Raw genomic sequence first — 27,063 nt, forward strand, 5'->3', positions numbered from 1 at the left:
GCTGCCCATGTTGCCAGCGGTAGGCGCAGCCTCGGAGGCTCGTCATTGTCTCTGATGGATCTCGCTCCGGCAAGCTTCGCCTGCTGTTTCGACAACGAGTAGAGCAGGGAGACGAGCGAATACGGGAGCCCACATTGAGTAGGAGTGTCTCTGCGTGCAGTAAGTAGGTTGAAATCGGAGGTCTGCTAGTACTTCCGCACGCGTACTGCGTCCGCACATTCCTGGGATCTTTTGTCGTTCCTGCCCACGTAATCTTGCTTCTGAAGCGACGAGTGCTCTTGACAGGGAATAGAATGCTTGGCAAGCTGCGTCAGACATATTCAATAGGACCTCTTGACACTTGGCTGGGTGTTTATGACGCTCAAAGCACAGGGAGCTCAAGTCATCGTCAGGGCAAGGGCAAGGCGTATCATCTGTGGATTGGACGCGACTGCCCGTTCAAGAGCGGCCATTTGACAGTGCCTGCTTCCATCACGCCATGGAGCCTTCCTTCTCTTCAAACACAGCAGGGTAGGGCGACTGCTCAACATGCCTGCTTTACTGAAGGGAATACCCCACGCCATCTGGTGCAAACTGTTTTTGGCTGCGATTCGGTCCACCAGAAAATTGAGTGAAGCGGATGTGCCTCTTTCTGTCTAGTTACCTTATATGGTGGTCAGGATAAGGTACATTGCGTCTGCTCCTCTCTGTGATGTTTGAGTTTGCCGTCATGTGCGCTCTCTCCCAGAAGCTTATTCTTACAGTCCGCAGGTTTTCAAGTCCACTCCTCATCCCGATGGAAAGACTGATCGTAGATTCGGAATTTCACTAGCAAGCAGTATTCATCTACATAGTCACACTTGCCACCGTGACTTCCTGCAGACATCAAATGTTGTACGTCGTGTTGCTTTGGCGATTTCGGGTCGAACATGCCTGAGGACAAGTCCCTTCCAAACACAACCAGACCCCTCCCTGACGATGACCAGCCTGCACAGAGCACTCCTCACTGCACTTTCTACCTTGGAACCTTAGGTTCATCGATTTTGGAGCTTGATGTCCGCGTTTTCTGGATATCCAACCTTACCATTCATCTTTCTCCGACAGCATGATCGTCTACCATAAAGAGCTTTCCGCCCATGGCTCTCATGGCTGTCCTTTCCAGTCTCCCAATTGCCCTTCCAACTCTTCCTTCGAATTCGCAGCACCGATTCCAGATCCAATATTATCATCGAACATCATCCTGTAGCGATCTTCAACGCTTCAATCTTCTCTTTCCTCTTATTATTCTCCAATTGCTTCTTTTTCATCCCATCTCGACCTTCTCTGCTATTATAGTCACCCAGATTCTGTCTCTTTCATCTCATAACATGGCAGAATCAAATACCACCATCCCTCAGGAAGCCCAACAGTCCAGGTACAGTGAGTTGGAACTCACTGCGGCACAGGCTCTGGTCTTTATGGCATTGTATCATTGCCCACAAGATACCGCCACCGACATCAAGACCAACGACCACGAAGCATTTCATATCCCTCCGCTACCAAGTTCCGTCGAGGAGGGCCTGGAACTACCAGTTCCCCCGCCAGACGCCGATGACAGGACCCCGGCTGCCACAGAGAACGCACCGGACGACGCCGGTCTTGCAGAGGACGAGGTCGTAACGACAACGAAGAAGAGCAAGGCAAGCGGGAGGAATCAGCCCGCCAAGGCGCAGGAAACTCCAAAGGACAAGAAACCATGCGCCAAAACTGAGTCGGCACGGGCCAAGTACGACCGCATCGTGGCCCTCGAGTGCCTCGCGAAACGGAAATGCGCAAACTGCGCCAAGAAGAGGAGAGGCTGCGACTGCTATATCGATCCAGAAAGGCTGAACTCGGCTTGTGCCAAGTGCACTCTCCACAAGGAGGGTTGCTCTTTTGTCCAGGACGCAGCTGAGCCGCTGGGCCCGGACGGAATCGTCAACGCTCTGGCCGCCCAGGAGCTGCCAAGTCGCAGGGCACCTGCGGGACGCGAGGAGGCAGCCGAGACGCCCGTCAGGAACGCCGTGGGCGTTGCACCGAGCGACTCCGTTCCGGAAGAAGTTCAGGAACGAATCGAGCAAGAACTAGCTCGTTATCAATCAGCACCTGTCGAACAAAAGCCGGCAGCGATAATGGCACCAGAGTCCCGACTGGATGCCTCTCGCGACGAAAAGAGCGGCCTTAAGCGGACGCCTCTCCCTTCCAGTCGTCCCAAGCCGGTCACGACGTCCGGAGTGGGTGCAAAGAGGAAGCCACTTCCTGATGGTCGCCCCCAGTCGTCATCAAAAAGCACCGACGACAGCAAGCCGGAGCCTACGGAAGACGGCGATCCTGTCCCAAAGAGAGAAACGTCCCCGGCGAAAAGACGGAAGCTGGAGTCGGCAGCCTCTCAGACCACAGGCGAGAACGGTGATTCGGTGGAGGATATGAAAAGCTAACTTTGAAATGGGTTCCTTCAAAGTATGAAATAGGATATCCGGAATGCAGTGTAGAAGAACTTGGCAAAGGCGACGGAAGATTTTGCCGTCTGTTAGACAGACACCAAACAATGTAGCACTATCAGTTCAATAATGGCCAACGTAATTGGTCGTGTTATGAATCTTCCTTAAAATTCTCTCGGTTGACGATTTTCTGCGCTTACATGGTTACAGTCTGTGGTACCGCAGGGTGACGGCCATCAGTGTGTAATGATCGATGCCTCGTCAGCCCTACCACGGCATTGGAATCAAAGTACGCACATCTGCAGGGGGGGAATTTACATGCAACCTTGGGATACGTGGCGTCTCTCAGGATTTGGTGGCGTCAGAGTTGAGACACTGACCGCAACCAGGCCGCTGCCGTTTCGAGGAGCCCATTTACCCAGATTCCTTGCCATTTCGTTTGCCTGCCTCACGTCGTCAATCAAGCGATGTTATATCACAGCAGGTGGCATTGTGACAGATAGCTTTGAATACGTCTGATCCATGCTTCTTAGTCGCCACAAAGCAGGCCCATACTCACTCAAACTATTTCCCAACACTAGCCGGTAGTTTGTTCACCCTCCCTGTAGACTCGTTCACACTTGGGTAACCCCACGCCCCAGCCTGTCGTGACTGGGTCTTTCTTCCACGGAATCACTCCCAGTCATTACTGCTTCTTGTTCTGAGCGTAGAAGAAATTCGCAGCTACCAAGGTCAGTAAAGCCCCCCCCCCAAGTCCAGCGACAAAAGCCACTCACCGATCGGCACGAGCCCATTGGCATGCGCCCAGTCCTTGACGCCGTGCCCCGGCGCGCTGGCCCCCCAGTGTTTCCGGTCACCCGGCTTCGAGAGGTTCAGGGGCTCGGTGGTCCCGTTGGCGGGCACAAAGGCGATCAAAATGTAGCGATGGGGCCCCGTCTTCTCCGGCGGCGCGGGGGGTTTGTACTCCAGCACGTCCTCGAGCCTGCTCGCCGAGGCAGAGATGGAGAGTCCCGTGGCGATCCAGTGGCAGAACTCGCCCCATTTGGGATCGCCGCGCGATGGGGCGTCCGGGTCCGTGAGGGTGAGGACGTAGGACTTGTCTGCCTCGAGACTGGATGCGGAACCGGCTTTTTCGAGATGAACCGATGGGGGCGAAGAGAGCGCCGAAGGGTCGAGGCTGTTTCCGAGGGACGCGGTTGCATCTTTGGACCAAGAGGCAGAGAGACCGAGGACGGGCTGGAACTCGGAAATGACGTTGGGGATGATGCCGGCTTGGAAGAGGCTAGGACTAGTCAGTGATGTCCTTCGGCGTGCGAAGGGGGGGGGCTGGGAGGGGACAAAAAGGCCATACGCTTCGTGAACCTCGGTCATGTCATCGTTGTCGGATGCAATGACCTTTTGGTTGGCGAGACGAGCCAGGGAGAGGTGAGCCAGGGCAAGAGTTGCCATGGTCATGAACGAGATGCCGCGCATTGGGGGTTGGGATCTGGAAGGAGTTAATTTGAAGTGAGGCTGGCCGCTTTCTGTTGTGCGGCATAGGGTTGCAATTGAGATGCTCTTTCGATGGAGGGGCGATGCGCCATTAACGAATCCTTGTTGATCAAGGTGAGGTTGTCTAGTCCCTAGGTAGGAAACGTGCAGGCGCATGATGTCACGCTGTTGGGAGTTAGCACATCACATCGCATCACTGAGCGCGCATCAATCAACCCCGCACATCCAACAGCCGCCCGTGTCTCCCTCCTCCCCTCCTCTGCTCTCAGCCGCGTACCTGCCCCTTCCGGACTGCACTAAGGGGATTGATCGCCAAAGACAGGCGCCACAGGGACCTTGACGCTGACATGCCCCTGTCTGTGCAGGCTTATTTCGATTGTTATTGGAAGAGATTTTGTTGGAGTATCTGACGTTGAAAACGGAGTATCTGGCGTTGAAAAGCCCGGCATTGGTTGTTGCTTGGTCTGGCTTGTTGCTGTGATTCTAGCCTTAATAATGCAGAGGAACCTGTGGGTCGTCCTCGTCATCTGCAGAACATGCCAGTATGCTTAATTCGTCCTTAAAGGTGCGAGCAGAGATAGATGGTCACGGCTGCAAGTAGTGTGATGTGGCAGCTCAAGCTCCTCAAACTCAATTGGAATGCGTGAAAAGCCGTCGAGCTTTGGTTCTCGTGGTAGGCCACTGGCAGTTTTTATCACAAGCTCTGTGTTGCTGTCTTTGCGAGGTCATACTAGAGAACTACGATGTTCGCAAAGCATACCCACACTCCCTCTTCCAATACTTTATTTTCTCTCGTTACTTATGTCTTCCTCTTGCACAATGCTCTTGTATAGCTCCCACGGCTAACAATCAAACCAGCATCCTGTGTGCACAGCATGGTATGGTGTTGGCAGCGCCTGTTGAAGTGATTTCTGGTCCTGGCTTCCGATCCTGATACAAGTTGAAATGAATAGGTTTTGAAACCAAGGCGCGCGAGCACTCTGGCGTGCGGACTTGCTGGTAACCTGCGTCAAGTCCAAGTCCAGCCGCAGGGAAGCATTGTAGAAGTCCGCTTTAGGCCCTATTCTCTCTGAAAAGCGAGGACACAACAGGAGAAATCCAAGGGCAAAGAGTCCATCGACACCATGCCCTGACGACTGATTCGTTTAAGGACCTCAACCAGCGCCGCAAACTTCACAGTTGCAGCTGCCGCGTGTTTGCCCGCCGTGAGCTCGATCGGAGGGAGAGGCAGCGTCGCCCGGAGTATCCTAGTGGGGGCGAGCAAGATGCGCCAGTAGAGCAGGTTGTCTGAAATAAAGCAGCCCTGCGCTGGCCAGACCATCCATTTCGGCCGCAAGGTCTGAGCACAGTGACCCGGCACACCGGCACCGACAGCTGCGTGCCCAAAGAAGTCAGGCTTGCAGGGCACCAGATCCCGGGATTGACGTCCGCATTCGCCAGTGCCCCGTGGCATAATCACCTTGGGTTGTGGAGCGGAGCTTTCGGAGATGATCTAAACCGCGCCTCTTCTCGATACATGCATTGCTAGTCATGGCCCAACGAGGACCCAGGGGAGGAGAGGCATCATCACGAGAAATAGCAATCAGCGAAACCATCAGCTACCATCACATGCGAGGTGTCGGATCAGATTGCCAAAGATCTTGGACCAGGAAATCGTCTATCGCCGTTGGTTCATCCCGTGTTGACGAAAGATGGTTCGGGATCCAAGCCGACAAATCCACCTCAGAGACCCTGGCAAAGCTTCCACGAGGACAGGGATCTCCCAGTCTAGAAATGTACACAGAACGCGGCATGGCCGTCGGCCATCCTCGCTCTAGCCTCGAGGTCCAAGAGACTTTGCTGAGGAAACAAACGATGTAACCCCATGGCATCAACGATCTGGTCCCTGACCCAAAAGGCCTTCGCCAAGCTCATCATCACAGCAGATCAAAGGGTTGGATGCCGACAGACTTGGTTGGCTTTAAAACAACTGTATCGATCGTGCTGGGTGAGACTTGCTGATTGGGCCGGTAGCAAAGGCAAGCTACGGTAGGTAGCACCACTGAACACAACCCGGGGAACGAGTCGAACCCACCAATGCAAAATTGAAATGAAAGGGGCAGCCGCCTGAACGGAATGACATGACAAGTCGATAACCCCGCAGAGGCTTACCGTAATCGTCCATCTATCCGACACCACGATGCCATTTTGGGAGGCTACCCAACCTGGTCACGATCCCATCAGAGATTCAGATGGGCTGTATAAGTACGACTTGGCCATCCATTCGACGCCACGATGCCGTCTGTACGTACTTTGATCTCATTTCTACCCATTATCCATTCCTTCGTTCAGTCATTCATTCATTAGTTCGTTTACTACCACCAATCCCAAAATGAAGTTCATCACAGTCCTTACTTCGATGGCGGCGCTGGTCGCCGCCGCCCCTGCCGTTGAGCCCACCAAGACTCAGTCCATCGACAAGCGCGCGACGAACCTCTGCGGACAGTGGGACAACATCAAGGTCGGATCTTACATCATCTACAACAATCTCTGGGGACGGGACCAGGCCACCAGCGGCTCTCAGTGCACCCTGGTCGATGGTATTACCAACAACCTCGCCAAGTGGTCTTCCACCTGGTCCTGGGCTGGCGGTAACCTCCACGTCAAGTCGTACTCCAACGCTGTTCTCCAGGCCCCTGCTGCGCGCGTCTCTGCTGTCGCCAGCATCCCCTCCAAATGGCAGTGGAGGTATGTAGCACACTGTTCGAGGTCCTTCTCTCCTTGCTCATACTAACCGACCCAACAGCTACACCGGCACCGGTGTCGTCGCCAACGTCGCCTACGATCTCTTCACCAGCAGCGACTGCAGCGCCAAGCCTGAGTACGAGGTCATGATCTGGCTCGCGGCCCTCGGCGGCGCCGGCCCCATCAGCGCCACCGGCAAGCCCATCGCGACCGTCACCATCAGCGGCGTCTCGTGGCAGCTGTACAAGGGCGCTCACTCTCAGATGACCGTCTTCTCCTTCGTCGCCACCAAGCAGCAGACCAACTACAGCGGCGACGTTGCCGACTTCATCAAGTACCTCACCGCGTCTCAGGGTCTCCCCGGCTCCCAGTGCCTCTACAGCATCGGCGCCGGAACCGAGCCCTTTGTCGGCACCAACGCCAAGTTCGACACCACCGGCTACAGCGTCTCGCTGTCCACCGCCGCGGCCCCGGCTCCCAAGCCCGCCACCACCACCACCGCTGCTCCCAAGCCTGCCGCTACCACCGCTCCGTCGAAGCCCGCGACCGGTGCCACCTGCGCCCCTGCCTACGGCCAGTGCGGCGGCCAGGGCTGGACCGGCCCTACCTGCTGCACCACCGGAACCTGCAAGGTTTCCAACCAGTGGTACTCCCAGTGCAGCTAAGTGGTTGAGTAGCTCTGTTCGAGAAAGAAATCGAAGAGGGGTCAGCCCCTAGCGAGGCAGTGAAGCACCATGAGCCGCCCTTTACCTGTAATTATTGTTGAATGATTTTGTATATATTAATAACTTCTTTCCGATGCCTAGAATTCGGGCATCGGCTCCCTCCATCGTGGCTTCGAGATCGATGATTCACTCTCACTCCGAGACGTGTAGATGTGAACGGAATCATAGCCCAGGTGTCTCGCAGCGAATGCCTGTGTTATTGCGACGGCAGTCCGCTACGAAGCTACCCAACACAATAACCCTCAGACAGAGTGTGCGGACATTGATGAATTGCTTTTCGAAGATTTAATGGCCTCTTAAGTAGCCTGGTTCTGTGTGCGTCTGATCCTTCGGGGAAACGTCATCTCACCCTCAGAATACGAGGTATCGCGGCATACTATGGCAGCTAGAGCTGCTTGAAGAGTCCAATGATGGTTCTGACGCTCTGCCAAACTAAAATGCCAGCAGAAGTTGTCCCTCCTTCCGGGAAAAACATTTTCCTGGTTCCTGTGAAATGAGAATTGGCTGTAGCTCTCATCGTAGATCATAGTAGAATGATAATACTGAGTGCCACATCATTCGACATCATCTATTCATGTCTCCCATGTCGGTGAGTGGAGTTGGAGAAGCGGCTCTACTGCCAGAAGGTCCTGTACAGAAGGATTCAGGTTCTCATAGCGTGGTAAATTGAAGCATGAAATTGATACATTTAATGGCATGGAATCGAAAGGCTGATCTGACGGTCTCCCATAGCGCTTCTGCTTTACGTGGGCTGACATCGGCAGTCTGCCAAAAGAAATGAGGGTCTAGAGAGTCTACTTAGAAAACTCCTGAATACGGTTGAAGCTTTGTTATGCGGGGCCTTCGTAAGAGAATATTCGCGACCTTCTCGGCGAGATGACTGTCCTCGAGCTGTATCTTGTGAAAGACCGCAAATACCTAACGCAGCGGGCTCGACACCCGAACGAGATCCTTCTTTACCGGCTATCGCATGGGGCCTCGGCATGTATGCTGTGAAGGTCATGGTCTCGAGCACACAGTCCATTCAGAACGGAAAAACCACCTGGAAGCACAAATCTTCCAATGTGGCTTTTGCCAAGCCATCACTACGCTCCTTGCGTCCTCAAGTATAAGCCTTCTTGGGCCCGAGGCAATACCGGCCGGGAACCAGCAAGAGGCGACTTTTCAGCTTCTTCTCTCGTCGGGTCGCCCAGCCTTTCCGCCGGCAGCGACAAAGCTCCCTTCAGACCCTTCCAAGAGTGAGCTAAGATGCTTGTTTGCTCCAAAGCTGCGGGGCATTCCAGATGAACGTTCGCTAAGAATTAGCTCACGCCTAGTCCAAACCTTAGCGAGGGATCCTCTGTAAAACACAACAGAGAAGCGTCTTTTTCGACGTCGTCCAAGGCCCACCCGCATGTGCCCCGCACACACACAGAAATACCGACGGCACTTTAAAAGGTTAGCTGGGAAGGCTGCCTGTAGATGAGGTTACCATGGAACTTGCAAGTGCAAGTTGTAAACGTGAGCCACGCGGCGAGATACGGCACGGCTCGTAGAAAGTACCTGCTCCCTCTACAATCTCGTACGCACCATCTGGACGGTGACGTCCACGACGATACCGGACGCTGAATAGCAGCATCATATTGCCGTTGTCGAAGTCCCCGCAGAAACGGCGCAGCGTCAGCCCGTCCACTGATTTTTCAAGCCACAGCTACGGCTATTTATCAGATGGGCACTCTAGCGCGGTCTTTCGCCCGCCATATCGTGTCATTTGCCCAGCTCGCGTTAGGCTGCCAAGAGCACTCGAAGCGACAACCAGCACGATTGGCGCGTGAAAAGACTTGAACGTCTTTTGGAAGCCGAGCACTCGGGCGCTGAGCACGTCGTAGCTGTCCTGTGTTCGGAAACAGTCGGGGATGGGGGTGGGGGTTGGTGGTGTCGAATTCTTCTTGATCACAGGAGACGCCTTTTCCCTTAGTATAAAGCTCGTGTGCGTGGGAAATACCATGCTGCACGTTCTTCTTCGGTCTCAAACAGCGCAGTGCAGCTGCTTCTCGTCAAGTTCCAAGTTCAACTGCTGGCCATTCCAGAAGGCAAGACCTTCATGATGACCACCAAAGAGGGTTCCGCGTTGAATAGCGAAACTCTGAAAACGCCACAAAAGGTCACAGAGTACTCGGGACAAACACCAGACTCGCAGTCTGAAAATGTCGACGATCGGCCATTCATTCCAAGAAGCTGGAAGCTCGGCTCGGTTCTGCTCATCTGCCTCATCAGCTTTGGCGCTTCTTGGTCTGCAAGGCTGACCTCGTCGCTAAAGAGCACGATCAAGAAGGAACTCGACATCAACAACACCCAGTTCGCACTGCTGGAGGCCAGTGAAGAATTCCTCGTCACGGCCTTGATCATGGTGTCCGGCGTCGTGACGGACCGGATTGGCGGCGCTGGTATGTTCTATTCTTCACAAGTCCAACTACGAAGGATTGGTCACTAATAGTCTGGTGTAGGAGCCATGCTCTACGGTAACCTGGTCATGACTGCGGGAGCTCTGATCATCGCAGGCGCCGCGACGGGCAGGTCCTTCCCTCTCATGATTTTCGGCAAAGTCACCGCGGCGTTGGGAGACATCGCTACGCAGATTGCGTATTATCGAGTTTTCTCCGGATGGTTCGCACCTGGCGGTGGTTTTGGCACGACCATTGGCCTTCAGATTGGCATCGCTCGAATCGGCGGCTTCGTAGGAAGCTCAACAGCCAACGTCATCTCCAAGGTAAATACCCTCTGACCTAACGTCTTGCTCAGAAACGGCCCCAATAACCAGCCTGCAGAACACCGGGAACTTCGCCTGGGTTTTTTGGATCGGGGCATGCGTCTCCGTTTTTACGAACCTGTGCACACTCGTCTTCTACGTCTTCACCAAGACCGCACACAGGCGCTTCAGGGCACCGCCCGATCCCGCCACGGGTGAAGAACTTGTCGAGAAGAGCAAGGACTTTCAGATCCGCAAGATTCTCGAACTTCCCTGGACGTTCTGGTCCATCATGCTCTTCTCCATGGTGCAGACGAGCTGTTCCAACGTCTACTCTCAGAACGCCACAGAGTTGGCAGAGCACCGCTTTGGAGTGGACGCTGTCGCCGCCGGTTGGTACGCTTCTCTGTCTCAGTATGCTGGTAAGCTTGAAAACTCCTATCCACACATCTCATCGAGCAAGACTGATCCGGCATCACAGGCTTCTTCTTGAGCCCGATGATTGGTGCAGTTATCGACATCTACGGGCATCGTGTAACACAGATGGCGATCTGCGGCACCGGCATGCTGCTGGCGATGGGACTCATCAACTGGGGCACAACAACCAGCAGTGCCGCAGCCTCGTACGCATTCTACGCCATTTTCAAGACGTTCGGCCCAGTCACCATCATTGAGGGAATCCGAACCAGTATGATATACCAAGACGTCTTTGGTACAGCATATGCCGCCAAGGTGACAATGAACAATGCGTATGTGGATATCATCATTGTCTGGAACCCCATCCCGGCTTGAGTCAGCTAACCATTTGATCCAGCACAAACATCATTATCCGTATCATCACCGGTGTCATTCAAGATGCCGATGACAACTCCTACCGCCGCGTAACAGTCGTCTACGTATTCCTCGCTGCTGCCTCGACGGTCATTTCGTTGGCGATGTTGCTTGGAACCTTCTGGGCCACCGACCTTCGGATCCTGCAGTTCACGCGAAAGCAAAGAATTCGGTTCGGAGACATAATCAACGAGAGGAAGGTAAGGTTCCAGGGCCCGGCCGGTAAGCTGAGCAGGAACATCAGCAAGACTTGCTTCGCTGCACTCATGGTGTACGTGCTGGGCAGCTGGTCAGCATGGATCTGGGGTGCAGTCACAGGCAATAACTAAGGCAACTTGAAGACTTCTATCCGCCACAGAGGAGTTGATGACACCAAGAACCTAGCGTAGGCAGCAGCCCCGTCAAGTGAGCATCTATTGATTGGAAGTTGCCTCCTCTACACTCGCACCATGTCTTTCTTTCCTTAATGATTACTGGACGTTGATGAACAGTAAGTGCTATTCACATGACTGTAGGCTACTGTGCCCGTGTGCCCCCTGTCAATTGTGAATGCGCGTGATGGTGTATGGAATAGTCACTAGAGGTTTTAAGGGTGTCACGCTGATACCCTACTGATCTCGACGCATCAGTCGTTTGCCTAGCGCAATAGGGATCACTTCAAGGAGTCACTCCTGCAACGAATGTGGCGGGATCATCTCCTTTCAAACTTCACCCATCCAAACATTGATGATCGGAAGCTCCCTGGCCAACAAGCTGTCCAATCTCAGCTTGACTGAAAACCGCAGCAGAACATGCTGACGCCTTGAGATGCCGTCCCATCAGTGTGAGGGCCTCTGTATGGCCAGCCATACGCGATTGCCACCCCGACGCGTGGGCCAAACTGACCAGTAGTCTGAGGCTGCTATCGGGGCCCTGAAGGGTACGGAGGTATAAGGCGCGGTGCGCACACCCAGCCAGTCTCGTTCATGAAAACCAAGCCTCAAAATTAGGCTCACCGTGCCGTTGGATATCATTGGGACGCCACAGAGGCATCCGATGGGGGCGAGGTGCTCTCAGTGTCAGCTCACAGAATCGTCCAAGCCAACTGCGAGCCAAAGCAAGGCCTGTCGCGATTCACCGTCTGACAGCCATCTTTCCACAGCACAAGCTGCGCAACGTGACTCACATTTTCGAACGCGAGTAGAACACACAGCGAATCAAATGATCAATCCTGTGACTTTTCTTTCTTCAAAATCAGGGTGCCCTGGTATTCTGTTGTCGTTAAAGTTGCCTGTCGGGCGGGCGAGAACGGTCCAATATCCGACCCTCGTCTTGATGCCCGACCCATGTGCCCAGGGTTGCCTCATGCGTCATTTCGACCGGGAGTGCGGCGCAGAGGGAAAAGAACAGTCCCATGGCCATGGGGTGTCGCTATCAACCTCGCATGAACCCTGTCGCACGAGAAAACACAATCATGTGCCATAATGAGCCTTCAATACCATCCATTTGTAACGAGATGGAAGTTTGCAGAAGGTTTGGAGTCAGTTGTGAAGTCGCTTCGCAGTCCAGCGCTGGTGGTGGCTATGTCACGTGGTATACCCCGCCACTTTCAGGGACGCTGTGGCAACAACGTCGATCAGGGCCGAGGCTATGGCACTCGTACCTGTCTGTCGTGGCAACAATGATTCCAGCTTGTGCGCTCTATTCGATATACGAGACAGGGGTCGGTATGGGTGTGGAAGTTTTGGTCGACGTTTGCCGATATTAGAATCCCTGCCGCGGGCACTTAACTGCACAGTGCAGCTTTACAAGCACAGTAAACCGAAGGCAACGCAGGGACTGAGGAGGACGCAAGGAGCAGAAGCTGAGGTCAATCGGAATTGACCATCGATCCAGCTAGTTCTGACGAGAAGCGCATCAGCGAGCGGACACCCTGGTTGGCCATCTTGCCTGAGTTTGGCAAACTGGTCAGCGCCATTGCTGTTGCAAAGTCGGTGACAGGAAACAGGGTCGGTGAACAGACCTGACTCACCACACCAGGGGCTGGTAGGGCTGCTGCTTGTTGCAGGAGATGCACACACAAATATCTCGTTGAAAGACGTGATTCCAAATTCGAGGCCGTGTTGTCTTTCGCTCGTCAAGAATGGGTCCGCTGAGGGCATGTTGCCACTTTACCGTACATGCATCTCGTTTGGGCTTGCCGCCACCGACTGATCACATCCCTCCCGATGCACATGCTGTGTTACTCGGGTTATCAGAGACCGTCTTGTCAAGATTGGCTGGCCAAACCCTGGCGTTGGACCGGATCGACTTTCTACTACGGTGGACCTGTGTTGACAGGCTGTCCATCAATTATTGGCCGCTGACGAAGAGATGGCGCTTGTTGGCCAGTTAAGATGCCCTCGAAGCCAGCAATACAGGGGGTAAGTAATGATGTGTTCAATTCTGGAAACCATGCTGGGGACAACCGCCTGCACATGGTAGCTCAAGGCGTATTGCGTTGGTTGCTCAGATAGAACCCCGTGTGCGGCATGAAATGACACATGAGACCGATGCACCCGTTTGTCTTCAAGCGGAGGCTGTTCGGAGGATCACCGGCCGCTCTGTGTCGAAGCTGGTTCCTCATCATCACAGTGAGCCTGGTGCCGAGCGAGTCTCAACATGGGTATCTCGCGGGCCGCATTGTACACATGTGTGTCCGCTACGTCACTGAGCCCTAACACTGTCGCCCATTTTGCACCGGAACTGGCGACAAGGCGTCTCATCTGAATGCGCAGTGCAGCAAGATAGGGCAACGGCGGACATTCATGGCGCATGATACAAGGACCCCTTGCGCAGCTGCAGCTGCAAGTCTGCGACGCCAATCAGCCATGCAAAGATTCCTCGAGGCGCCTCACAAGCTGATGATTGCCACGAGCGCGAAGAGTCGGTGAGGCCGCGTCCGATGTTGTTAATATGGTCCGGAGGAGCTAACGGAGGCGGAAAGAGTACAGCTGGCAAGTCGGTCGGCGAGACGTATATGGTGGCTTCATCTTGGGATGACGATCGTGTCACAAGAGTGTCGCGATCAGCGTAGACAGAAGGAAATGCTAACAAGACCATACTTGTAGTTGTCGGTCGAATAGACACACCCGTCTGGTGAACGGAGGGAAGCCAAGAGGGCGTTCACTTAGAAGATGCCCCTCTTCTTTAGCAGCGCTGGCTGCGGTATCCCGCCTGCAAGATCGCATGCCACCGCACCTGGGTCATCGTGGTGCGCTACATGTGTTTAGGGTAAGCGTCTATGGCTCTCTCACGCCCTGATCCGAAATAATCCTATGCTTCCAAACAGGCAAGCCACGCAACGACCAGGGCTCGAAGCGGCCCCGACGGGTACGGAGCAGTAGCGGCATTAGAGTGTGGGCTGTGACTGGCTTCGCCCGTGGTGCTACGTGTTCAAGTGGCCTCCGGGTTGTCCAATCGGGACTGGCGGACGTCTTGTTTAGAGGCCCGATTCGTCGGCCTCGTCCAGGCGAACGCGCTGCCTACGGGCTACGTTGGACAGCGATGCAGCAAGAGTCGCATGCCATTGGGACGAAAGGCATGCTCCCTTACTCTTTGCTCCCCCCCTCACCTCAGAACGAACAAAATGTGAGTCATACGTCTCTGCTGGCCAGCAGGTGTGGTTTTTTGCCAGCAGTGTCTGTGTCTGCGGCAGTGGAGGTGAAAATTTCGCCATCGAAAAGAAAGGAGTGCAATTTGGATCAGCGGAAGGCTGACACCATGCTGCCGGATTGGACAAGGGAAAGAGATGCGCGACGACGGCTGGGAAATTTCAGTGGCTCCCAAGGGGGAAGGATAAGAACAGCGCCCGTGTTAAGGGGGTCAGGGTGTGCGCCCGGTGAACGGGATGGAGCGTCCTAGCGGCCCCAACGACCTTCTGGAAAACGACCCTCCGGTGCGACATGTGCGTGCGCGCACACCCTACTAACACCTGTCTTTGCAGGGAGAGGGGTGAGGACTTGCGTTGTTGTGGCCAGGGGGGAGGGGTGGTGATTTGACCCGTGGCAGTGGGTGTAATTTCGTCGCCTGGAAAACCTGACCAGGGGCCTGTCATGGACAACTTGTCATACTGTACGGAACATGGCTTTGTGAAGGCCAGGTTGTTGGAGAATCTCTAATAACCCCACGACGCGTGTGGTCGCACCAGCCATGGGTGGCAGTAGCAACGTGATGTGTAATTGTTTTTCGCCGGAGCTGAGACCTCCCCGGTTAAATCTCAATTTTTTTTTCTGGAAATGACAGAGAATGGCTCACCCCATCCATGGATGACTCCCTACCGCACAAGAAGAAGCAAGTCGAGGGTGCTTGCTGTGTTGTGGGTGTTGTGGTGCTGCAGTAGGAGAGGCGTCTGTGCTATTGCAGTGCTGTACCACCAAATCGTACAGGGTCTGCATCACGTTAGCTAGTGGCAAACCACCAATGGAGGCCACAGGCTCAGAACAGGGGCATAGGACCAGCAGTCGACGTCGGAGGCCTGCTACTCAGCGCTGACCTGGAACATTTCAGTTTCCGATACCGCGGCGGAGTCAAGAAGCAGTCGCGTTCCTCGCCTCCTTGAAGCTCCTCCGAAAGAAAGCAGAGATAAATGGTATTGGCCATGTGGCTTTTGATGATGCGTTGTTATGAGTGCGAGTTAAAGTTGCTAGAGGTTCGATGCCGAACAGGCGGCTCTAAGCCGCAATAGAATGACGATGTGAGTGTGCAGAGTCAGAGGTGGTGACACTGGAAATAGTCCATCAATAGTTAGATGCCATCTCCTTAGCGACGCTTCATTGGCCGTGGCCAGGCTACATGCCCGTTCCGTGGCGTGAGCTTGCTGTCCCCGGACGAGATACGCGTGGTTGACGAGACCTCCCCCGTTACAGGAGGCTGGGGGCTGGGATCACTTGTCTCTCCAGCTGGACTGGTAGCTTCATCGAATGCTCAGGCAAAACATTGTCGACCCAGGAGAGAGGGAGCCTGTGGACAACGTACTGGAATCATTCCTATTCGACAAAAGCCAGCAGAGACAGGGAGAATCTGGTAGAACGTCTCCACTAATCCACAGGTTGGCGGGGTCTTCCGCCGATGATGCTAAAGCCTGTTCGTTCCTGGCCTATCCAGTCGTATCATGGGCCCCTTCCCCAGTCCTCCCCAGCCCGGCCGGCACTGCACAGAAGGCGGGCGGATGCTGCTGGAATGACGATTCGGAGGCTGGGAAGCTAACCAACCTAGGCTCGAATGGAACTTGGATTGGAAATCGGGACGTCCCAGGGCTGGCGTTAACATCAGGCGAGACAAGTACAAACAATTGGGAGCCTGCTGCTCTACGTGCCTCCTGTCGAATCGCGATTTGTAAATGAATCGCGAAATTCGGACTCTCATGCAGGGGGCCAGGCCCGAGCTGCGAGTAGCTGAGTCGATGGCACAAGTCCGTTGCGAGCTGGAAAAGAGGGAAGGTCGTCGACAGAAGAGGTTGAAGGATGGTCGATCGGTGGTTGGGCCAAGTCGGGGTCGGGGTCCGTGTGGTGGCGAACATGAGTCGACGGAAGTCTGGTTGACTCTGTGTCTTTGGTGCACATTCAGGGCCTCGGAGCTCGATGGGAATATGACTTTTGTGGTTTCCTGGCGCTTGCCCCCTTCCTCCGCCTCCGCCTCTGCCTCTGCCGCTGCCGCTGCAAGATCCCAGGTCACCGTCACCCCGCACAAGCGTGCATGTGATGAGCGAACCCCCTCCACTCACGGCGCGAACTGGGTGAACGCAAGCGTCTGGGTCAGCATGGCCCATGGTCACTTGACGGCAGACAACCGCCGCGCATTCCCGTGAATCTGGCTTGGTGTGAGGTCAGCTGGGAGTGCCAAACCCACGTTGACCGGTGTGCTTGGTGGCTGTCCAGTGTTGAGACGCCATGTTCCTCGTGGGCGGCTGCAGGATGATGATCGTGCATCGGGGTTGAGGCAAGGCATCGTGCGTGAGGACGCGTCTTGGGAACTATGACCCCCGGACTGGAAGTGTGATGTGATGTTGGCAGAAGCTGGAGTGAAGGAGATTCACCACAGCCAACGATGGCAATCGAGCCATCCATCACGCCGCTCCACCCATGTCGCAAGTGGGAAGTCGCAGCCCACTGACTGATTGTGGATGGCAGTTGTTGCCCGCAAAACCTGGCATGGGGGGGAAGGATGGAAGGAAGGTAAGGCTACAGCAGCTGCAGCGACACCTTTACGCCGGAGCAATGGGTGCACTTGCCCGCTCTGCTCGAACCATCTTAAACTCGCCAGGACCCCTCGGTCGACCCTTCTGGTTCCGCTCCCCATCTTGGTCCTGTTCGCAGCCATGTTTGCCCGGGCTGGACGCTGCATCTCTTGCTCACCCTGATTGCCTGCTACCCTGTCCTCCAAAGGCAAGCATCGCACGCGCGTTGAGCTCACGCATCTTGTCCTCGGTCGCGTCACAGCATGACAAGGCACCAGGGCGACACGAAACCGCACGAATACAACGTCGACTGGAAACAAGGCTGCCGTTGACTCACCAGTTCTGTGCTGCCTGGCCCCTGGCATCCATCAAACCGCCGACCACCTGTTAGTCTGTGCTATATATCCTGGCACTTCATCTCGCAAGATTTGGCCTCCTCCCGCCACCAGAAGCCAAGATTGCTGCTTATCACCGTTCTGGCCTGATCCTGCAACGGGCGTCCTACGTCGTACACGTTGGTGACCGAAGTGAAAATAACGGCCGACCTGACCGGTGCGCGTCCCGTTCCTCGCCAGACCCGACTCTTCGACTCACCGGTCGTCCATCGAGATGTCGTAGTTGGTACTTCCTTGAACAAGACCAAGAGAACAAAGTGCCCACCAGCATTCTGCCCGTTGAACACTCGAATAACCGACTAACGTCATCACTGGTGACAGACGACGAGATTGCTCTAGTAACAAACGACACGCGAGATCGTGCCCCTCCCTTCACTGTCGAACAATCCAACAAAGGCCGCGTCAGGTATTCCTATCGACTTGCCGGAATCCCAGCCTCGTTGGGCCCATCTCTCTCGTATTTCAGCACCACCGGCGGATGAATCTCATACTGAATTCGCCGGATCCCTTGCATATCTGCTGCTCGCAATTCCGTTGATCCTGGCTGGTCTGTTGGCTTGTGCTTGTGCTTGTCGCCCATTCTCGGTGAATCGAGGAACATCCCCGGGAATCCCAACAATTACCCACAACCCTCCTTGCGTACCGGTCAGAGTGCCTCCAACACAGACCAGGACTCCCCCGTGTGTGAACGCCTGTGCGGCGATCAGAAGCCACGTTCTGCCCCTGGGACGCCCCTGGAGAAAATTTTTCACGCGGCACTGGGAACTGAGATCCCGCTGCGGCGCCGTTGGACCAGGAGCACGTCGGGGACGCCATACCCAGCACGCCGCGCTCGCCATCATTTCGCTTACTGTGAAGGGTGGACAGCCAATTATACGAATTCGAATCATCTTGTTTGACGACTGGAGGAGCAACTAAACCGAAGGCTGGGATTGTCAAAAACCCTCTGGAATTTACAGACTCGTTCCCTGCCTCAGTCGCCCACGGACGCAGGTTCAGAGTCAGACCGAAGTCCACAGAGCCCAAGGATTGACCGAGATCAAACCACAGGGAGGCCGCGATTTGGTCATTCCACTATGGCACTCTGAATTTGGTTGCGACGCGACAAGAAATCACGACGGACACACCCAGCACATTCCCTGCGACCGTATCGCCTTTCGCCTGCGACCGTGCTTTTCCAAAGCGAGTCAGAGCACATTTTCACGAGCCTAGGAAATCAGCTTGGTCAACTCCTGAGGGCGACACACACGACAGGCTCAAGCAGCAGGACTGCCACACTCGACGGCTGGCGCCCAACAAACAGGCAGACCGTGTCCATCTTTTCTTTTCGTACCGTACAGCCCGTCGTGAGTAATCCCAGAAGGACGACTCACAGAAGATAGGGGCACACCCTCTTCGCCCTTTTCCGTCGGGTTAGCGGGAGCCTCGCCTCCATTGGGCTGAGCTCCGCGCCTTGGCTTTGGTTGGGCGTGTTTTCCTTGAACCACACCCCCTGGCCCTTGCCCCCCTGTATCTTGTCTCCATCCTAGACTCCTTGTTCTGGACACATCCTTGCTCAGCAATCCTCGTCCCCTCTGGTGTCCCTCCCGTCGCTCTCTAGGAGAGCCGCGCCGCCATCCACTCCCACAGAACAAGCGAGAATATTAAAGGGCGTCACTACCGCCCAGCCTCCAGCCTTTTGTCTCCTTTCCGACACTTTTGGCTTTTGCCAACCAAACAACCCCATTTTCCAACCACCGCACCAACCATATCACCGAGTCGCCAAGGCGATTTCGCAAAACTCGATTTCCAAGCAAACCGTATAACCCTTTGCTGGACGCTCTCCGAAGCAACCAGCATCTTCCATAACATCAGGTCTCAACTTGGTGTTGCCAACGTTGTCAACTCCTCGGAGGATATAAACCCACAGCCTGGACATGTTCGCCTACAGAAGACGGTTTTTCATCATCCCTCCCTCTTCCGACCACATACCAAGGTGACTGGTGTCACTTTCTCCCGCGTCTCGACATCGGCGCGCTTCGCCTGGACTGGACTCGAGATCCGTGCAATCGCACGCCCATTAACAACACAACAACAAACTCGCCACAGCGCAAGGACGACATTTTGGGGACGAATACGAAAGCGGATGTCGCAGGGACATCGCAAGAGCTGAGGAAGCAATGGCCAACTATTCACCATACACCGGATCTACTCCCGGCGAGGAGTACTACTACGCCCGGGAGCGATTCCAATCCGCAACACCAACACCCTCCCCCAGGGGAAACTCTTACTACGCATCAGGCGGCTCGGCCACACCTCAGCGTCCGGCGACACGCGCGCACTTCCGCAATGCCAGCACAGGCTACAATGACTACAGTCCTCGTCCCCCGACGGCATCGCCTCGGTACACGAGCGATGGCTACTATGCCACAGCCAATGTGAGTAGTGGTCATCATTCGCGCAAGGCGTCGTGGGCTACACCCACGCGCCCCAAGAACGAGCGCCGCAGCTCTTACATTCATGTCCGGTCATCCACTCCCCATGGAGAATCCGACGAGGACGAGATCATCGAGATCGACGGCCGTACATATGTCATTTCGGCCAAGCATCAGCAGGCAGAGGGGAGGAGGCTTTTCAAGGATTCTTACTTTGATGCGGCTCGAGGACACCCCACTGATTCCCACTACTACATGCAGGGAGGATACTCGTTCCATGATCGCGACGCTGCCTATGAGCCCCAGTCTACCCCCCAGCCGCGCGCTCGCCCTACGGCCAACACACACGCCCGCAGGTCTTCCGTCTCGGTGCCCCAGCGCCCCGCCACAGCCCGCCCAGCCAGCTCCCACAAAAAGCCCGCCGCGCCAGCAGCTGCGCCCAAGGCGACGGAGGCTGATGCCAAGCGCCACCGCATCCCTCCTGGCTACTCACTGAAGAACTGGGACCCTGCCGAGGAGCCGATTCTGCTTCTTGGAAGTGTCTTTGACGCTAACTCTTTGGGCAAGTGGATCTACGACTGGACCGTCTACCATCACGGTACGGCTACGCCCATTGCTGATGTGGCTGGTGAGCTCTGGCTGCTTCTGATCCAACTGGCCGGCAAGATCAAGCGCGCCGACGAGGTCGTCGAGCGCATCCGCAGTGCCGAGAACAAGGACCTAGTCGAGGACTTCATCGACTCGGGTGAGCGTCTGCAGGACAAGCTGCGCAAACTGCTGAAGACGTGCGAGCAGCCCATGCTCAAGGCCAGCTCGAAGAAGAGCTCCCTCGGCAAGAATGCCGGTGTCGAGTTTGTCGAGACTCTCTTCGGCCGTGAGCGTGAGCTCGACCGGACAGAGCGTTTCATGCAGGGCGTTCGTGTTTTTAACCACCGTTTCGACGCCAACTGTGAAGAAATCCTACGGAACCCTACGAAATAGAAGCCTGGTCTCCTTTTTTGTCTTATCTACCGGACGAACCAGGACAGGTCGCCATTGCCAGGATTTTCTTTTGGACCGAGGATTTTTCTTCATTGTCTCCGTCTGCCCGGACCCACGCGGACGGACTGTACCACTAGGACCGTTTTCCGGACTGCCACCACGGGAGGGGATTTCTTTCATCTCTATATACCACGGGATCTCGGATTTCTCTCTCCTTCACCTTAAACATAATCAAGCGCAAGCTTACCATTTGGATCGGGATACTTTGAGAGGATTTTCCTTTGCGATACCCACACCACAACGCACGATACCGATGCCGACCGACCCCCGAGGGGCCAACGACACGAATCGATACACGAGGCATGGACAAGTTTTTCCACGCACTTCTTTTTAGGACGATGCTTTTTCTTTCGCGCGATTGGGAACAGGAAAAGCACGAGCGAAGAAGCCATGAAGGCAGGGATGTTGCGTTTTTGTTTAGTCTGCTTATATTTTCGACAACGCAAGGATATGGGATCTCGCCACAGGCAAAATGTGCCCAGCGACAGGGATAGAATTGGGAGATGGGACCGGCTATTTTGATTTCGTTTTATCTTACTCGCACCGGAGGCGTTCACGCAGCCCGATGCCGACGAGCCGGGCACGTCGACTTTGTGTTTTGGTCTTTCGTTCGATGGTGGAGAGGAGAGAAGCGGAGATGTGTGCTGGCATGGATATACCCTTCCTTTCGTTTTTTGAGGAGGTGGAAGCTGAACGACACAGTATGGTAGTCCCCCAGTTGAATTTCGAGCCTATTGCTTCGCCTGACGTTTCCTACTTTTGCTTGTCTTGATTCTGTTCCGGTGCAAGGAAGTTGGGATGAAGTAGGGTAGAGGGAGTGGGACCTTTTCGGCTTGATCGGCTGTCGATGATGCCTGTCGTCAATGCTGGTTCCCGCTTTCCCCTTTCGCGAGGCGAGGCCATGACGTTGGCGACTGGCCTGGGAGGCGTTTTCCCACGATGCCTCTTTTGACGGGCAAACCCTTGACGCCATTCGGAGGCTATCGTGCATTGCGTCGCATCTCATGACGCGCAGGTCATCGAGCAGGGTTCGAGCAAGGGGAGAAGGCCAGGGAAAGAGGCGGGGGGTGGGAGGCACTGGAAGATTTTGGGTATGGCGCGGGATGGCTGGGCGTGGGATGATTGCATGAGCGCGGGAGACCCGTGGGGTGAAGCATCACTTGGGGGTAAATTGACGCGGAGGATTTCTTTGCTTTGTTTGACAGTCTGAATACACTTCCATGCGCATTTCCGCCTTGCGATCCTACAGTGACATGATGCCATCGTCGTGGTGGTCTACGAGAGGTTGTGTTGGATGCCAGTCTGCGATGTCGATCGCGACGCAACACGACCACCAAAGGGAGCAACTGACAAGCGAGCAAGTTGCCATCGTTTCTCCCACAGTTGGCCCAGGCCCCGCGTCTCACCTCACAGGGCTGCATATCATCCAAGACAGACACGGACGGCGCGGTTCCACTCCTCCTCATTCCCGGCGAGGGCGCACTGCTGTGCCCGGGGCCGTCAGGCGGGCTGGAATGGGACGCTTCACTGCGCAACGAAGGAAGCATTTCTCCCCTTGTCTCGGCCAGAGGCAGACACGCGCTTTTTGAAAAATCCTCAGAGGGGGGGTGTCGTCGTCGGCGATTCAGGGCAACGCGTCCAGCTGGCTGTGTGGGTATGTGTCTCGGTGAAAGAGTTTGCCCCTCGACTCATAAAAAATCCGTCCTCGGTCAGGCCCGCTCAAGTCACCGACACAACCTTGCTGGCTGACGTGGGAAGGGGGCGGGACGGGCCAGAGAAGGAATGACTGTGGCGGAATGTATCGCTGCTGTTTGCTTTTCTGTGGACACATTATGAGACTGGGGTTTTGAGAAGAATGGGGGCAGGGAAAGGGGGGACGCGGCCTCTGAATCTGCCAAGAAGGTGAAATCGGATCAGAAACGAGGCAAATGCGAAGGAGACGCGAGGGGGAAAATGTAGGCTGACTGAGACCTTTTGCGGTACAGTAGGCAGTAGTGGCGTCTCCGGCGGCGCGAGCAAATGGTTGGTTTTCTTCGCGGACCACCGAGACGGTTGCTGCACCCCGGATCGCGGCCGGCGGCTCTCCTCTCCACGCACCCGTGCACGGCCTCGCGGGCTTTATGCGGACGTCTTGGCCTCCCTCGTGGCAACGTGACGACGGGAAGACGACAGAGTGAGGTGTCGCTGGGGGAGGGGGGCGGGGGGGGTCAAGGTCGGATAGCCTTGGGGCAGTTTGACACTTGTCGAGTTCCACGGAATGACGACAATCAGATCATGCGTTCCGATATCAACTTGGGACGGATCTGACATGGCCTGCGCCGCGGTGACAAAAACAAAATCAAGGGCCACAGAAGTCGGATGGCAACGTTTCGGCCACACACACGCACACACACACACACACACACACCCGACACAATTCGGATGCCTCCCTTGAAGCAGCCGGGCGAGCAAGCAAGGCAGCACAAGCAAAGGGCGAAACGCCGCCGAGTCCGTGCAGCAGCAGCAGCAGCAGCAGCACCGGCGGCAGTAGTCAGAAGTGCAGAGTCGTCTGCCGAGAGCGCGCATCCTGTTGTCTCACGCGCCGGCCGTCCCGGATCTGCGTGTCTCATGGCGGGTGCCGCCAAAAGCAAAGAGAGGTGGCATCTGCGTGCGCGTCTATTGCTCCCACAGCCTGCTTCACGTCTCACATCTCACAGGCACTGCTGTACCATGGTGAGCTCAGCCGTCTCGGGGCACGTCTCACTGGAAGGAACCAGGATCAGGGCGCAGGCGCTGTATTTCGGCGTCCTTGGGGCGCCGGAGGGGCTGGTTGGGGCGGCTCGGGGGCCAATGGGTAGTGGCTCCGGCAGTTGGCGGTCAGCACTTGTGCGGCCCACGTGTGCTGGGGGCGAAGATAGCACAGCGGCTAGTGTTCTGGCATTTTCACGACGAAGGATCAGGCTGAACATGGCTTTGTAAAGAAAAGAAAGGAAATGTGAGGAAATGTGTGTGTCTCCCTGCCTTAGGGCTTTGCTCCTTGGTTGGGTCGACAGAAAGTGGTGAGCCGTGATGCTGCATATACTGGTGAGCCGTGATGCTGCATATACCCAATCGTGCCCTCCCTTAGGTGCACCCCCTTCGCGATGATGACCTGCATGGAAAAGGCACGTTGGGTTTCCCTGCGTTGGCAAGATGTCGAGGAAGCTGGCTGGGGTTCTTCAAACCCCTTCCAACAAAAAGAGCAGGCTGAGCTGCAGCGTCAGAACGATGAGCTACGATAGTCACCATGTACATGTATTCTCGTCGACGACGCTGCTGTCGCTCTGAGAGTTCAGGCCAGTCGTCCTGCCACCACCCATCACCCCTCTCGACCGGGCCTCAGGGAGCTCCAGTGAGTCCAGCCGAAAGTCAAAAGGACCTAGGACGACGGCTCCCCCGCCGGGAGGCCTGCATACCCTTCCGGACCCGCCTGCCTCCAAGCTTCCGCGTCCTCCCCCCTGCTGCTGGAAAGTCACTACATCGTACTGCACAGTAAGTCAGGCCACCAGAATGCACACAGTAACCCTCTCGCCCGCGGCTATGAGGCGATCACTACTGTAGCCTGCGGGACCCTTGCCTGACCTGCCCGTCCTGCTGCACACGCCCCCCCCACCCCTCTCCTCCCGCTCCGCCCGCAAAAGCCGCGGGCCGCAGGATTGCCCCTCTTCTGCTTCTTGCTTCCCCTTCCATGTCATGGAACTGTCCATCAACTTGCCCCGCTCTCATGAGCTGGAGGGGCACGAACGAACCGACGTGTCGTGTCGTGTCGTTTGTTGCGTTGTTCTGCTGGCCCATGTTGTCTCGTGTTGAGAGGTTGAGAGGGGTCGCTGAGGGGTAAGAATCCGCATCCAGGAGGGGGGCCAAGCCCACCTCTCGCCCTCTCTGCCCTGATTTTCCGCCGTTGTTTCTCGAGGCAGCCCCCCCCAGCTACGCCAGTTACATCATTTCCAACTACAACTTCTCAAGAGTCATGGCCATTGTGACACGCGCCCGAGAGAGCGCAGAAGGGTTGCCGTGCGGCACGGGCTCGAGGCACATTACGCGCCGGCGCAACCCACCCCTCTCCAGCCTCTCCAGGGTAAGGAAGAAGAAAAGGGCCCAAAAAGGGAATACTTCTCTTGCGCACGCACACACACACACACACACACACACTCAGTCACTATCACGCTGGCAGCCCTCGAATGAGCGAATATCGGCGACGCGCCTGTCTGCCTGCTTATCCCCACCCACCCACAGACAGACAGACAGACAGACAGACAGACAGACAGGCGCCCACATGCGCACCTTGCCATTTTCCTGGAACGCGCTGCTCGATTCTGTGCCGTCCTGTGCGTTTGTGAAAAGGAAGACACGGAGACAGTTGGGCGAGACGAAGCAGCAGCAGCACCAAGAGAGCGGGCGGGCCATGCGGCCTGCTCGTTGCGGGCCACGCACCAACGTCATCCGGGTCTAGGGGCCTGCTGGCCAATGCGGCCGACACTGGGACCCCGGCAAGAGGGTTTATGCACACCCCCCTCTTCTCACCCTGACACGCTCCTATCCTCAAGTTGGCCGTTGGTGTGTGATGCGGCGCTCGACGTGCGAGTCGGTGTGCTTGCATCGAGCATCGTCCGCATGGGGAGCAGAGTTTTGTGCGGGCGGTGTATCGCGTGCGAAATGGCCCAGCTGTAGTGTCACGGTTGCGAGCTTTGTCGTGGGTGGTATCGTAGACTTTGCGCACGGCTGGACGTGAACCTAGACTTGGCCGACGTGATCTGCTGATGGCCTCATGGTGCGCTTGAATAGTGGCCTGACGGCGAGCGCATGCCTGCTGTGACGGCGTTGCGGGACATAAGGTTAGCCGTCCGTGAGGGCCACGGCGTATGATCTACTGATGCTGGCAATGGAACGAGGTTCGTCATGATGGACGACTTACGCACTCCAGGCTCATGCTGCGAGGAAGTTTCAAGTGACTCGGGCTCTGCGAATCTCTCGTGTTCGTATTACTGATCTTGGCTGCTAGTCATATGTCACTTGATGCCGAAGCCAGTTTGATTCGTGCTGCGCGCCGTTTCCAGCTTCCTGGCGATGCGCGCAAAAGGCTTGCATATTCGGTACATGTTCATGACCACAACTCGTAGGTCAACTTGCTATGGAGACCAAAGAGCTCTGGCAAAGTCACTGAGGACATCATGAATTAGCTCGAGTGCTCTTGGAGATAAGCAGAAACAGTCTGTCACTAAGACATATCAGTCAAGCTTGATGACCAAAATAATACAGCTCACGTACATTGAAAACGAGTTTTTATTCTTGAGACTGGACTGAACACACTGCAACTGCGAAAGCCGCGTCTGAAGTTTTTGAAATAAATGCATGTATTGAGTACCTTTGTTGCTCTCAAGCGCCACGCCGCAGCTTTTATCCGTCTGATGAGGAACAGGTTCGGTTAGATATTCAACGCCTTAAGTCAGATGTTGCGAGTAACGAGCAAAGACTACCTGTGTGGATTTTGAAACCATTGAATGAGATCTGTGTCCTCTCAGGTCTCGTATGTCAGGTAAAAGTCATGATTATCGATATGAAGACGGTGAATTTGAAGAGGTTATGTTTCAAAAGCTATACAAAACGGAGTGCGTTGGTGGCGAGATTTATATTTGCAGTTCTGTTGTATATAGCTGGTGACCAATTCCATGAGACAGTCCAAGAGATCCGATAATTGGAAGATGGGATAGGAGAAGGGATACGAGGAGAAAGAGACGTATTTCCTCGTGTCTCTGTAGCTGTTCTATGCCATTCTTGGAGTCGATAGAAGTCTTAGTCAATACTTCTCAAACCCTCTTGAAGGAATCAGAAGTGATAGTTCATAGCGAGAGGCAAGGCTCTACAATGCGCCATACAGCTTGTAAGATAATCTGAAGTCCAGGCTCATACGTATCACTTACCTTATATCATGCCGATACATGAATATCCCTACCCTGATTGTAGAAGCATTGGACCACCTAGTGATCTGATACACGACGCTCCGGTTAGCATATGTCCTCGCTAATGTCCCAAGGTCGTGATATCGAGTTGATGTATCAGTA

General features: G+C 55.3%; 5 protein-coding genes across 5 annotated transcripts; 4 read left to right on the forward strand and 1 right to left on the reverse strand.

Annotated features, from left to right (window-relative positions):
• Nucleotides 1-1,346: 1,346 nt before the first annotated feature.
• Nucleotides 1,347-2,435, forward strand: D7B24_007617 (uncharacterized protein; the record flags this gene model as incomplete). The annotated part of the gene is made up of 2 exons (XM_028641724.1): nucleotides 1,347-1,398; nucleotides 1,462-2,435. The coding sequence occupies 2 exons, from the start codon at nucleotides 1,347-1,349 to the stop codon at nucleotides 2,433-2,435; spliced, it is 1,026 nt and encodes a 341-aa protein (XP_028494391.1).
• A 688-nt stretch (nucleotides 2,436-3,123) lies between these two features.
• On the reverse strand, nucleotides 3,124-3,911 carry D7B24_007618 (uncharacterized protein; the record flags this gene model as incomplete). Its single annotated transcript, XM_028641725.1, has 2 exons — nucleotides 3,124-3,161; nucleotides 3,215-3,911. The coding sequence occupies 2 exons, from the start codon at nucleotides 3,909-3,911 to the stop codon at nucleotides 3,124-3,126; spliced, it is 735 nt and encodes a 244-aa protein (XP_028494392.1).
• A 2,389-nt stretch (nucleotides 3,912-6,300) lies between these two features.
• CEL12C_2 (Endoglucanase cel12C) lies at nucleotides 6,301-7,318 on the forward strand (the record flags this gene model as incomplete). The annotated part of the gene is made up of 2 exons (XM_028641726.1): nucleotides 6,301-6,656; nucleotides 6,715-7,318. 2 exons carry the CDS (start codon nucleotides 6,301-6,303, stop codon nucleotides 7,316-7,318), a joined length of 960 nt encoding a protein of 319 aa, XP_028494393.1.
• A 2,146-nt stretch (nucleotides 7,319-9,464) lies between these two features.
• D7B24_007620 (uncharacterized protein) lies at nucleotides 9,465-11,266 on the forward strand (the record flags this gene model as incomplete). Its single annotated transcript, XM_028641727.1, has 5 exons — nucleotides 9,465-9,804; nucleotides 9,865-10,127; nucleotides 10,186-10,528; nucleotides 10,588-10,855; nucleotides 10,921-11,266. The coding sequence occupies 5 exons, from the start codon at nucleotides 9,465-9,467 to the stop codon at nucleotides 11,264-11,266; spliced, it is 1,560 nt and encodes a 519-aa protein (XP_028494394.1).
• An 8,421-nt stretch (nucleotides 11,267-19,687) lies between these two features.
• Nucleotides 19,688-20,923, forward strand: D7B24_007621 (uncharacterized protein; the record flags this gene model as incomplete). Its single annotated transcript, XM_028641728.1, has 1 exon — nucleotides 19,688-20,923. The coding sequence occupies one exon, from the start codon at nucleotides 19,688-19,690 to the stop codon at nucleotides 20,921-20,923; it is 1,236 nt and encodes a 411-aa protein (XP_028494395.1).
• Nucleotides 20,924-27,063: the final 6,140 nt, after the last annotated feature.

Source organism: Verticillium nonalfalfae (assembly GCF_003724135.2).
Source record: "Verticillium nonalfalfae strain VnAa140/NRRL 66861 chromosome Unknown scaffold_61, whole genome shotgun sequence".
Classification (NCBI taxonomy): domain Eukaryota; kingdom Fungi; phylum Ascomycota; class Sordariomycetes; order Glomerellales; family Plectosphaerellaceae; genus Verticillium; species Verticillium nonalfalfae.